Source organism: Equus caballus, chromosome X, assembly GCF_041296265.1.
Source record: "Equus caballus isolate H_3958 breed thoroughbred chromosome X, TB-T2T, whole genome shotgun sequence".
In the NCBI taxonomy this organism is placed as follows: domain Eukaryota; kingdom Metazoa; phylum Chordata; class Mammalia; order Perissodactyla; family Equidae; genus Equus; species Equus caballus.
This window is the reverse complement of record NC_091715.1, coordinates 11,801,431-11,815,063: the sequence shown is the minus strand read 5'-3', so window position 1 is coordinate 11,815,063 and position 13,633 is coordinate 11,801,431. Positions and strand designations below refer to the sequence as shown.

The following is a 13,633-nucleotide window of genomic DNA, read 5'->3' as shown; positions in this document are numbered from 1 at the left end:
TTATTTTCAACAAAGGAAATGAGGGAAGAGGAGGAAGAATTTTTGGACAGAACGTTCAACCAAGCATGGTAAGGTTTTAATTGGTTGGCTAGTAGAAATAAAGGCTTGCGTAGCATGCATCCTGTAATCTAGCTTGCTGTTTTGAAATTTCTGGAATCCTAGACACAATGTAATATTATAGGCTTCTGGTTGAGATGGGGACACACTCTAGGGTTTTGAAAGACTTAAGAAAGATACCGATGAATCTGGGAAGGAAAGGAGTAATTTCTTCTTAATTTGAGAAGTGTAAGTAAGATGTTCAGAGTTTGGGGGCCATGTCATACCATGGAGGAGAAAGAGGAAAGTAGGGGACACAGAGACCCCTAAGCCTTAAGGAGAGACTCAGACCCTTCCTGAATCACAGCAGAGAAGTATGTCAGAGGGAAGAGACGCAGAGACATTGATCCCATTGGAGGGATTATACGGTCCCATAGAAGTGCGTCTGCTGAGTTTACCTCCCATGTAAGCGAACTGTGAGCACGAGGCAGCCATCCTGCAAAACCTGGGCAGAGAATCAGCATTGCTAAGGTCCCTGGAGTTCTGCTTGGGTAGCTGCTATAAATTCAAAATCCCAGCCTTAGTTTTTTGTTTGTTTCGGGTTTTGTTTGTTTGTTTGTTTGTTTTTGGCAAAAATGGTACCAACATAGAGCTCTCCTGAGAGTAGCCCAGTGCTTCTCAAGAGGAGTGATTCTGCCCCAGAAGACATTTGGCAACATCTGGAGACATTTTTGGTTGTCACAACTGGAGGAGAGTGCTGCTGACATCTAGCGGGCAGAGGCCAGGCACGTGGCTAAACACCCTACAGCATACAGAATTATCTGGTCTCAAGTGTCAATGATGCCAAAGCTGAGAAAGCTCGGTCTCTGCAAACTCGGAGCGTTCTTTTTTTTCCCTCTATTTCTTCCTATAACACAGTACTGTCTTCTCTCTGGAGAGATCCAAACCCAATGTTTTTACTTATGTTTCTTAGTATAAAAGAACTTGCTCCTTAGAGAAGAATTTTCTGTTTCAGAAATCTCAAATGGAAAATGCATTTGAACTAGTACAATATATTAATATTATAATCTGATTAGGATGCAAATTAGAAACCCCTAGAACAGCCCTGATTCAGATTTAAAGATGCCCAGCACAAAGAGACCTTGCCCCCTCTTCCTCTCTGAGATACTCAGACCTTGGCTGAGGATTTGAGAATCACCCTTCAAAAGCAATTTACGAGGGTCTCCTGTGAAGACCAGGGGAGAGGTGGAATAATGAGCAGATGCCTGACACGATGCCCTCTTTCACCCTCCATCGTTCCCCACTTCCTTCAGGAAATGGCCAGAATCTACTCTCACACCCACATAAACACTAGCCCAAGAAAACCAGGCCTATTCCTCCAATTGCTCTTTTATGACCATAACACTCCTATCACTTGATGCCCTTCAGTTCACAAGTTCGGCTTCCAGAAGGTTTTCTCCACTTGCCCCCCACGACCTCCTTCTTTACAAACCCAGACCATTTCCCCACTAGGGGGGCCCTTGGTCACTGTCCCCTTAGTGAAGCCAGCTTTTGCCAAGGGCTTGTTTTGCTAAAGATAAATTCACATTTTTGTTCTCTCCTCCCTTCCTCTTCTGCCATTTTAACCAAATGCAGATTGAAATGATTTCTTCGTAGTTGCTCATACTGTCCCTCAAAACAGGAAGATGATTAAGTGTTCTGACCACAGAGCCTTCATTTTCAGGTTCTTCTTGTTTGAGGAAAATGAAATAGAGTGATTTTATCAACCATGGTTTAAGTGAGCAAAGGGACACTGCCATTACAAAAGTGTCACTAATTTATTCCTGATGAATAGCAAAAGCCCTTTAGATTCCATAGTGGGGATGTGCTCTGTTTTAGTTCTTATTTATATCACTAGTCCTGGCTTTGATTTATTTTGTGCTGGCACCACCCTATGTCTCCAGCCTCGGAGGTGTCCCTCTTTCAGTCCTTGAAACATAGAAAGGTCACTCTAGCCTTAGCCCCTCAGTTCCTGCTCCTCCTCCTCAGAGATCAATTTCCCCTGGTTCAGCTCAGGGCTGGCTCCTATTATTAGCTTAATTACCACCTCTTCAGCAAAAGTGTCACCTCCTCACCTCTCAGACTACCCTCTTATTATATGACCCCCTCATTTTTTAAATCACAGCATCTGATCTTTTCCTTCAAAATATTTATTACCTGAGTATAATGATAATTATATGCATATATGCTTAATTATCTGCCTCCCCCACTGCTCTGCAAGCCCCATGAAAAACTGAGCTGGCTTTTTATCACTGCTTCTGCATAGAATGTATAAGATAAACAGCATCACTGGGAGAGTTTCATTCTCCTTTTATCTTTACTGATCACATTATTTCTTCTTTAAGGATCTTTCAGATTTCTCGCTGCCTTGCCCATGACCACCAGCCTAGTTTAGACGCTACATCCCAGACTTTATACAATGTCTCTTGGCTGCTTTTCCTCCTCTCTCATTCCATCAGCTTTCCTAAATGACCACCTTCAACGTGTTCTTCCTGAGTTAAAGACTATATGTCAAGTCCTAACTTCTGTGTCCAAGTGCCAAGGTTTCCCTAATAGGAACGCACCTCACCCATCTCATTTCACTTCTCCTCATTCTTCCCAAAGTCTGGTCTTGCTATGCTATCCCAGAACTCGGCCATGCCACTCCCCTTGGTCAGCCAAAGTGAGCAGTACTGTAAATGTAAAATACCCGCTGGGCTTTGAAGACTTCATAAAAATAAAGAATATAAACTATCTCATTCATGATTTTTATATCGAGTACATGTAGAAGTAATATTATTTTGGATATATTGGGTTAAATAAAATCGACTAGTAAAATTAATTTCACCTATATACTATTTTTCACATATATTTGCTATATTAGTAGAAATAACTTCACAAATCAACTAAATTTATTTATTCTTCCTCCCCCCCAAGTTGTACTGAGGTGTAATTGACATACTATTTGTTCTCTTTTAAATGTGGTTATTAGATAATATAGAATTGCCTATATGGCTCGTATTTGTGGCTCACATTACTTATCTCCTGGACATGGTTGCTCTATACCCTCATGAGCTTTTTCTCCCCTGCCTTGCCCTGTACCGTCCTTTTTCCTGAGATGCGCTGTTCCCTCATCTAACTGAAGACCATCCTGGTAGGCCTAGGGCTTAGCGCAGTGACAGGATACCCAGGGACCCTCCATATGACATTGCTGAGGATGATCACAGAATCACAAATTGTCTTCTCAGAGCATCAGGGCTGTAAAAGGCACTTTGATGCTGAGCCCAGATAAGCACAGCATACACATGCAGCTTCCTGGTGGTCAGTTCAGGGCTATTTGTCACTTCCTTGTAGCTGCAGATTCCCCTGAGGCCCTTAATACAATTCCAAGGGGCTTTTATTCGGTCCATTGTTTCTCGAGATTCTTTGAAAGTTAATGGAAAACAACACAGTCTTGGTATCCCAGCCTATATCATCTGGGGATTAACAGAATTCTTTGTGAAGACCTTGCAAAACAAGCTTTTGAATACTGTTGTTCTCCAGGCTTTATTTGTGTTCTTTAAAATTAACTGCAGAAACAAGACAACAACCTTCTAACACAGTTCAGTTATAATATAGACCAGTCCTGTTAAATAGAATTTTCTGATAATGGAAATTTCCAATATGGTAAGTGAGAGCTACATGTGGCCATAAAATTTTCATAAATTTATATTTATTTACACGTAAATGTAAAGTGTATTTATATGTAAATACACATGGGGCTAGTGGCTACATTTTACACAGTGCCACTCTATTCCAAGGTGTCCTAAAAAGAAATGTTTCTCTTCCTTCTAAAATTAGGGAGATCATGAACATTAAGAATCACTGGAATAATAACAAATTTGTACCATTTCCATTCTAGATGACATTCTTTATATTTCACTAAATAAAAAATTAACATTATTAAATTAATTTTCTTACAGTCTAAGATCTCATGCCTAAATTTTTTCATGTGACAATTAGGTTAACTTTCACTAGATGATACACTAAGTGAAATGGATTTTATCTTCATCTTGGGTAACAGGTGCAGGCTTTCATCTTTATTATATTACTAGTCCACAAAGTTAGGACTGTCAACAGTTATTGTCTGCTACTTGAGATGACAGCCAACAGCAAAGCAAATTGCCAGCCAGTGATTACCTGGGGGGAGGGTGGGCAGGGAGGGTAAAGCACAGAGCACAGGGCTCCAGAGAAACGCTGCTTTCTGAATTTGCTATAACCTCCTCCTTTGTGTACTTCTTATTCTGCTTCTCCCAATCTTAAAAATGGTCAAACACATGAGGGAGGCACTGAGCCTGTGATGATGATAAAGATGCTGCTGCTGCTGCTAACAATCGTAGTAGCAGAAGTAGCTGCCAACACTGAGTCCTCACTGTGTGGCAGGCACTAGCTAAGGACTGTACACGTTACCTTTTCTCTCTCTCAACAATCTTGGGTCATTCTTGGTCACAAGTGTACACTGGGCCTTCTGCTGGGGTACTGAGCTTCCAGAAACAATGAGAACTGTCTTTACAACTGGACAGATGAGGGAGCAGGATATCTGAACAGGACAAGCTCAATGGCCCAGGTCAGCAAAGACTATAATATTCTCCTGGTGAAAACAGGGAGGGACAGTGTAATATGCCAAAGGCAAAATCAAATGGTGACTCACCTGTTTCTTGTAGTAACTTACAAATAAGAATATTTCATCTGATGTAGGAAATTAATCAAGGGGAGCCCCCACCCTCCAAGTCACTACTTTTTGGTTTTTGTCAATACTTAAAGAAGCGAACTATCTTAAAGACATGAGCATATTGGATTTTAGACATTTAACTTTCATCTTTCTGTAAGTATAAACAAACAAAAACTCCAAGGAAAAACCCCACTTTAGTAACTACATAAACATGACTGTTTTTTTCCATTTTAAGCCTCTGACCACAAAGTGCCAGCACTGAGAATGAACCAGTCTGGGCAAGATGTGGGCCTGCTGGCAGGAAGCCACACCCAGCAACCAGAAATTTATTATGACTCTGGCCAGTTCATCTTAATGAGAACACAGTCAGTGTTGGAGGAAATAAAATAAACTTACAATAAAAATATATTTATGAAGCAGTTTCAAGGCAATGGATTTAGCTAAATTGACGTTACTAATGAGTTCCTTTTCTTATGTGCACAAGGGGTCAAAGAGAGTAAACGCAAGGAGGCAAAGTTAAGAAACCTAGAATTTTGAAGCCAGTCAACATTTGAAAACTGTGTGAATTCATGGTGAATAGTGGGAAATATATAAAATATACTTCATCATTTCTTTAAACTCATCTCTCCACCAACACACACATTATCTTCTCAGTGGTTCTCTACCAGGGTTATTTTGTCCTTCAGGGGACATTTAGGAATGTCTTGAGACATTTATGGATGCCATTCAACATCCACAGTGTACACTACTGCCCCCGACAACACAGAATGACCCACGCCCCAGTCAGCAGTGTCTCGGTGGAGAATCCTTGCACATGGACATGGACGGTAACTTGTATTTCAGGAGGGGAAGGAGATCGAGAGGTTCCAGGGAAGACCATGTGCTGCCTCACTTGTTCTTCTGCGTTTACAGCAGAGCACACACGTGGCAAAGTGGTCAGCTAGAAGTAACTGCAATTTGTAACTAGGGATGAAATATTCCAGAACATGAAGCTACTGAGCTTGCAAACATTAATATGCACCTTCCAGAACGTTAAGATTCAAAGAAATAATTTGCAGTCTGTGGATCAACATTAGCAAGGAGATAATTGCTAACAAGAAACAATAACAGGTTCTAAAGTATTTGAAACTGGGACATCTTCCTTTTTCTATTTTTGCATGACATCATTCTAACATGTTAAAATTCGTCAAGAAAAAAACTTTCCAAACCTTATTGTGGTAATCATTTCGCAATATATACACGTATCAAATCATCAAGTTGTACCCCTTAGATTTACACAATGTTAAATGTCAATTATATCTCAATAAAGCTAGGAAAAAAAGAACTTTCCACATTTCAGAAGACAAATAGAGAAACAAGTAGCTATTTTCAGTTCTTATGGCATATAATCCCACTCTGGAATGCCACTGACATAGTATGTGCAAACACTTAACACACACGTGATTCTTAGGAAACAACCAGCCTTTCGCTGTCTTTAAGGCAGTGGTGTACTCACAGGCTCGGTTCCGGGTTCTGTAAGTGCAGGTGTAGAGGCTGCAGGGCCTCACTGGCATGGACCTCGGAATCTGGAATCTTCTCCACGGTGACTTGCATGGAGAGGCTTGAAGAACGGCCCTCAGACAATTCATTATCTCCATCTTTAGCTTGAAATCTTGATCAGTTCCCAAATAACTTGCAGGAATCTAATAACCTAGAGGCAGGAGGACAGAGGAGGAAAAGCTGTAAACAACAGAGATTGACAGCATGTGGAAACTTCTAAGTAGGACAACATTCAGAATTCAGACTATTAGTACACTGGGGGTCGGCGGGGAGGACCCAAATGAGAGTCAGTAGTTTATCCAGTCTTGTTCCTCAAACTTACTGGTCTCCCCAGGACCTCAGACTGATCTGCTTCCCTCGTATGCACTTCATGCTCCTGCCTGCACACCAGCCATGTGCCCTTTAGTTCTTCCAAATTCCGAGGAAGCTCCCTCCAGCTGGTGCATGTACTCCTCCTTCCCCCAAACCACTCTTCCTCCATCTGTGCCTAGTTAATTCCTACCCTCTCCTCAGGTGATCCACTCCAGCGTCACTCCCTCAAAGCCTGCCCTGACCACATGCTCACCAGGTGAGCCTAGCGCCCTCTTCTCCTTGGTCACCGTGCTTATCTCAGTTGAATTAAATATCTGATCAGGGATGTACTTTACAACTCCATCTCCCCAGCATCTAAGCCCCATGGTGGTAGGGACTGTGTCTGTCTGTCATAGCTGCATCTCTTAGGGACACAATACCTGGGACATGATGGCTGCTCAGTGAGGATTAGTGGAATGACCTGAGTGGTGAAGATGTTGATCCTAATTTCAAGAACCCAGAACTGTGAAGTGACTGCCAGCATGTTCTCAGACAGTATTAAGTGTTTTTCCTTTTCCTAGATGCCACCATCACCCATTTGTAATTTTGAAACACTTTTAAATGCTTGTCATTTAAGAGGAGGGTCTCATACCCTACCTATAATATCTGAAGGATCCCCAAAGTCCTTCCTGCCTAATCTGAAAGAGGAACCTACTCCAATATGAACCTAGCCTAGTCTCACAGGGATGAGAATTCTGCCAGCAAACACTTTCAACATTCACTGTCATTTCCTTTGCTCTAGGCACCGTGCTGGGATGCAAAGATGTACAAGGCATGAACTCTACCTTCCCGGTGTTGCAATTTCTCCTCTTTGGAGCCTCTTGAAATGCACATCATATGGGAAGGGAAACACAGACCAATCCAGCTCTCAGCAGGCGTTAGTGCCTCCTCACTTTCTACCTTCAGCCTACTGGAGGCCTCCCAACAGTTTGGCAATGCCGGGGCGGGGAGGGGGGGAAGACAGGTGACAAAAGGCACAAAAAGAGACATTGAGAGAACACTAAGGCACAGGTCACTTACTGACATCAATATTATTCATTCACACCATCTTTCCAAGAAGAATGTTAGATACAAAAAAGCACATGATGATCCCCAGTGATGCTGAGCAAGGAGGTATGCACTCTGATTTCATCCTCCCCTTGCTTCATGTCTTTCACTATTAATTGGCTCTGAACTAGCTCTTTTTCCCCGTACTGCTGCCCTTGACCCTGCTAGATCTGAGCTAGAGGGGAGAAGGCTACACCCAAGGGGAAGGAGAGAAAAATCACACCCGATGTGTGTCCAGTGAAAGCAGGAAGCAGAATTACTTCCTATTACTACCCTGAGAGGAACAAGCGCAGGCTCCAGGTAGAACTCTATAACTGCCTAACAACAAGCTATGTCACAGACAAGTATTGTAAAATGAAGGGTGGCAAACAGCCAGCTTTTCAGCCTGGTGCCACGCACTCTGTCGTACGCATCACTTTGCCATTGAACACACTGAACTCAAGAGGCAGAGATGCACCGTCACATTAGAGAGGACTGGCAGGAAGTTCACGAATCCCACGGAGACTCCTCACCTGCAGGCCTAGCTCTCCACCTGCTGTCTTCAGGCCAGTGTATTAATTTGAAACAAAGTACCATCATCTGGCTGGCTTAAGGAACAGAGATTTATCGTCTCACAGTTCTGAAGGCTAGAAGTCTCATCTCAAGGTGTCGGCAGGGTTGGTTCCTTCTGAGAATTGTGAGGGAACTATCTGTTCCCAGCCTCTCTACTCAGGATGGTTAATTTTATGTGTCAGTCTAGCTAAGCAGATGTCCAGGGTACACAGTGGAAGGTGGAGCTGGATGGGGATTTGAGATTAATTCGGGGAATATGAATGTCCAAGAAACTGGATGACTTTCTGATGTTATTTCACGCATATAGGATGAAGCACTGATGGCTTCTGATGACTCTGTCAGCACAGCACAGGCTGGATGGGAGTGGGCAGAGTGGAGCCAGGAACGTCAGTGATGAGGTGAGTCCTTCAACCATCCTTCATTCACTCCATCACTCTTTCGCCCTTTCATTCATCAAGACATCAATGAAACATCTATTAAATGCAAGAAACTGTTCTAGGCTCATCAGGGGACTAAAACAAAATCCCTATCCTTGTAGAGCTTACATTCTAGTAGGAGGAAACAGACAATAAACAGCAAGTGTATAAATGAGTAAATTATGGAGAAAATTAGAATAGGTTCAGTGAAAAGTAGAGCAGGGTAAGGTGAATTTGGAATGTTGCACCTTAAAAAGCTTCTCAGGGCAGGCCTCAGAGTAGGGCAAATTGAAGGGAAGACTAGAAGGAGATGAGGGAATTAGTCACGCGGCTATCTAGAGGAAGGGCATACATACAAAAACATAAATATATAATGTGCAAATATATATAAAAATATAAACTAGTGCAAAGACCCTGAGGTAGGAGCTTGTCTGGCACATACAAGGGACAGTAGAGAGGCCAATATGGGCAGGAGTGGAGTGAACCAGGAGGAGGGTAGTAGGACATGAGGGCAAGAGATAATGGATGCCGATCAAGTAGACTTCTAGGCCACTGTAAAGGTTCTTTCTTTAACTCAAGGTTTCTTAACCTCGACATTGTTGACATTTTTGACCAGATAACTCTGGTGTAGAGGACTGGTCTTTGCATCGTAGGATGTTTAGCAGCATTCCTGGTCTCTACCCACTTGATGCCAGTGACACCCTCCCTCCAACTGTGACAACCAAAATGTCTCCAGACATTGCAGATGTCCCTTGGAGAAGGAGGGGTCACCTCTGATTACAAACCATTGCTCTAAGTGAAATGGGGACACAATGGAGTTTGTGTGCCGCAGGACAGAATCTGATTTGCAGTTTTAAAAGATCATTCAGGGCGCCCTCCTAGAAACTGACTGGGATGGGAGGCAGGAAAGAAGCAGAGAGATCATTCAGGATAGTCCTGGCGCTGGAAGTAAGGATGTCACAGTGGACGTGGTGAGAAGTGATTGGGTGTTACCTATATCTTGGAGATACACCCCATAAGACGTGAAAGGAAGGAGTCAAGGATGACTGGAAGATTCTTGGGCTAAGCAACTGGAAGGATGCAGTTGCCATGAACTGAGGTGAGGATGACAGTGTGTGGAAAGGTTTTGGGCGGGAAATCAGTAGCTCAGATTTGGGCATGTGGAATTTAAAATGAAACTCCAATAATCCAAGTGAGAGACTATGAAGCACTGGACTAGACAGTGACAAAAGAGATGTACAAGGTACTTTGTATTCAAGAGATCACCATTTTGATAAAAAACAGAGGGTTTGGCACTCAACTGGAAGACAGAAAAGGACAGGAGATGAGGAAGGCCTTGTGATTTTACAGCTGGAGTGGTGCTGGTGGTAGGATGAGGACGGATCCCTGAACAGAGAGGCAGAACCTGGCGCGAGGAGCAGGTGGGAAGGGGAAGATGGCACTCTTACTGCTAACCACCTTGGATTTGAGGCGCCAAGAGAGCAGGCGAGGGGAGAAGTCTAGGAGAGAGTCGGCAGTGCAGCTCTGGTGCTCAGGAGAGGTCATGAGGCTAGAGACAGAAGGAAAATCTCCTCTCCCCAGGAGTAACGGGCGTATAGAGGGGGGCTGACAAAATAGAGTGATTAAGGAGGCCAAGAGATGGTGAAGGAACAGTCAAAGGCAATCAAGGACGGAACCGAGCATGGAAGGTCGGGCGAGCAGGCTTCCCGGAAAATCCAAATGAACAGAAACTCAAGTTAGCTAATGCTAGGCTACAACACCTGTAACAACACAGAAGGTTGTTTATGTCCAGGCATATGCTTCAGGAAGAAAGATGCTTATCAGAAAAGCGTTTATGAATTTGCACCTAGACTATAAACTGCAAAATTTAGCATTAAATACATACTAATAGCCATTATTAAATAGGCTCCAGGTGAGTTCTGGAATGTATAAATGTAGAATGTATTTTCTCAGTAAGTTATATTTTGTAGTACAGGCACAGGAAAAATAGGTAACACTGAATGAAATTATAAATGTTTTATATTATTATCAACCATTGTCTATGAGCAAGAAATAGTTCACTAGAAGTTTTAGACCAAAAATACTTCTCTTTCTCAAAAGCACATATTCAAAATAAAAGGATTCTAAATACATAAAACAATGTTCATGTTGACAAACACATTCAATAATTACAAGTCAGCTGTGGCCTTAGGGCTTTAAGAACAAAATTATACACCAAGATATAAAAATATGGACACTTGAGAGAACAGGTGTATACTATTTAAGGCCAGCACTGCTGCCTAAAGCCAGTGATGGTTGTTAAAATAATTTATCAAGAGGTGATTATTTACCCACCTTACCCAGTGATCTCATAAACCCCAAGCTTGTGAAACCACAAATAGTGATTAATCCTCAAACACAGCACACAACAATGAACTACTAGCACACATTGCTGGATTTCACAATCTGTCTGCCCTTAAGTCTGTCCATAAAGTTGGGACCATAGGCAGGATGGGTCCCAGGGAAGGTAAACTTTGTGTGCTATATGCTCTTGCTATCACTGATTATTTATGTATGTCCTTGGGTTTTACTTAAACGTACCTTATCTGCTGTTTTGCAGACTTACAAATGTGTGAAAAAAGAAAAGATTCTAAAAGCCCTTTAAAATAATTCATAAACCATGTATTTATTGAATGCCTCGGCTAGAACTCTGCCTGATCAAGCTATTTATACATATGCAAAACAGACACCAAAAAAAAATTACTTACTAAAGGTTACAATTGCATTTTGAAAAACTCCTTGATTCTTACCAGATCGCCCCTTCATTTTCTCACCTCCTGATTTAGAAAGGAAGTCAGCCTTTTGCAATTCTCTGAAATTTAAATTCGAGGGTATGTTTCTATGTCTTGATTGAGAAAGTTCAGCATCCTCCTCTCACACACTTCTTCCCTGAGAGCATGATCCCAATCTGGGGTTGCCAAAGGTTTCAAAATACATTACTTAACCTGGTTTGTGTGCTGCAATTAACTGCCCTATAGCAGCCAATGAAATGAAATGCATTTCCCTCTTTTCATCAGATTTCCCCAATAGTCATATTTAATCAAAGATCGCTCAACTTTTATTGTGTTCCAACCATGAGTGGTGGCAGCCTTTTGCCTGACTCCAGAGACAAGAGGGCAGGTGTGTACAAGCACAGGAATGGTGCTCTTGCTGCTTTCGCCCTTTAGGTGAATTTTAGTCCTGGTACTGAGTTTACAATTTCTGAGTAAAGGAAGAAAGCTCTAGAAAGCTGAAAGGTTTCATTTCCAAAATACTCAAGAACAGTGCAGCTCTTTACCAGGGCCCAGAAGGGAGGGCTTAACTTTTTGGTTCACTGTAGATTCCAACGGAGGCTGAGAACAGTGACTGCTCTGAGGTGTGTGCAGGGATACTTATGGTAGGGTATGGGGCAGACTCTCTCACCAGAGAGTTCTGACTTCTCTCCATACGCCAGCAAGAGTTTTTTTTTTTTTTTTTTGGTGAGGAAGATTAGCCTTGAGCTAACATCTGTGCCAATCTTCCTCCACTTTATATGTGGGTCACCATCACAGCACAGCTGACAGTAGTGTAGGTTCGTGTCAGGGATCCGAACTGCCAACCAGGCCACCAAAGCGGACCGTGCCAAATTTAATCACTATGCCATGGGGCGGCCCCCAAGACTTTTAAATAGCAGAATGGAGACGACCAGACTGTCAGTAAAGGAAAAAGGGCAAGGAGAAAAGTGTGGTTTTCAGTAGCTGACAGAGAATAAATTCTACCCAAATTAAGGTATACACATCTTGGTTATCTCCCCATATTTTTCAAACTTTCTCAACAAAGATAAACGAGGTAAAACTATACTGATAATATAATAATATAACATACCAATATATATTGTAGTATATAATATATAAGTAAATAAAAATATTATATAATTATAACGATAATTATAATAAACGAATTTCCAGCAGCCTCAGAGCAGTAGCTCTTAACTCATGCCACAAAGAATCATAGCCACCAACAACGTTTGTATTTTGTAGGTTCTTCCCCTCCAGCTCTGGGGCACAAAAGAAAAAGGATAAAAAAAAAGAATTGAGGAGTAGAGAAGGCTCAGAATTGCCCACAAGGGACAGCTATGCTGTTGCTGTTGACCCCCTGCCCTGGGATTGGCTGTGAACCTGCCCATAACCCTCGGCATAGGCAGGGGGAAGATCAACAATGCAGTTCTGAGTAAGTCTCAGCTTGCGGCGTCTCAGTGTCTGGAACTACAACCACTTCACTTCCCCAAGTCTCTGGGACAGCTGTTCTACCTTTAAATAGAATTCTAACCGGAGTGTAGCTATCTGGTGATCCTCATAGTGGAGGAACAAGAGTAGAGTGGGGAAAGAGCGATGCCTTGCCTCCTCTCGCCCATTCCCCAGAAAAACCCCGCCGGGACTGTGGGCCTCCTCGCGCGGCCCTATCGCAGCGCGTAGCCATGAGGGGCAGAAGATCCCTGTCCTCTCTGGTAGGCTATGACCCCCTGCTGACCACGCTCCACACAGCAGCGCTCCCTTACCAGAACGTTTCCCTGAGCGCGAACCCCTCCGCTCGCTACCGGGAGAGGCTCATGCGCGCGGCCATCTTGGCTACGCCCCCTTGCGCCTCGCCACGCCCCTCACGCCGGGAGACGTCATTTCGCTTCATACGTCACGCCAGCGTCCACCCGGCCCACGTCCCCGACAAGGCCTTAAGTCCCGCCCTGGCCACGCTCCTCGCGTCGGAGCGCCAAGTTGCTGTCCACTCAGCCAGGATCTGGATTTCCCCCCCTGCTCTCTGCCCTGGCTATATCTCTACTGCCGTCCCTCCGTGCCTTCAGGCGCGCTAGCTTGGCCCCGCCCCTGCTCTCCGCCTAGGCCCACCCTTCAGAGCTGGACCATCTTTGTCAGGCCCCTGAGAACGGCAAAGCCACGCCCCCACATTGACG

The 13,633-nt window shown here is 43.4% G+C and overlaps 2 protein-coding genes across 28 annotated transcripts in view; one reads left to right on the top strand and one right to left on the bottom strand.

Moving 5' to 3' along the window:
* Positions 1 to 13,624, bottom strand: part of LOC100056154 (carbonic anhydrase 5B, mitochondrial) — a 26,045-nt gene extending 12,421 nt beyond the window's left edge. For 6 of the 26 annotated variants that reach the window (XR_011434607.1, XR_011434608.1, XR_011434610.1 and 3 more), the window contains exons 1-2: positions 13,226 to 13,396; positions 6,261 to 6,455 (exon numbers count right to left, since the gene is read on the bottom strand). Coding sequence is in view for 4 of the 26 variants with exons in the window: in XM_070256972.1 (XP_070113073.1) it covers positions 6,261 to 6,402 (142 nt within the window). In the remaining 22 variants the exon portion in view is untranslated. Of the gene's footprint in view, positions 1 to 6,260; positions 6,456 to 7,440; positions 11,618 to 13,225 lie in introns of those variants that run through there. The other 20 variants (XR_002805550.2, XR_002805551.2, XM_070256961.1 and 17 more) reach the window with 13 other exon arrangements.
* The window catches only part of CLTRN (collectrin, amino acid transport regulator), a 42,712-nt gene continuing 42,576 nt past the window's right edge, over positions 13,498 to 13,633 (top strand). For both annotated transcript variants that reach the window (XM_070256958.1, XM_070256959.1), the window contains exon 1: positions 13,498 to 13,633. The gene's annotated coding sequence lies outside the window, so the exon portion shown is untranslated.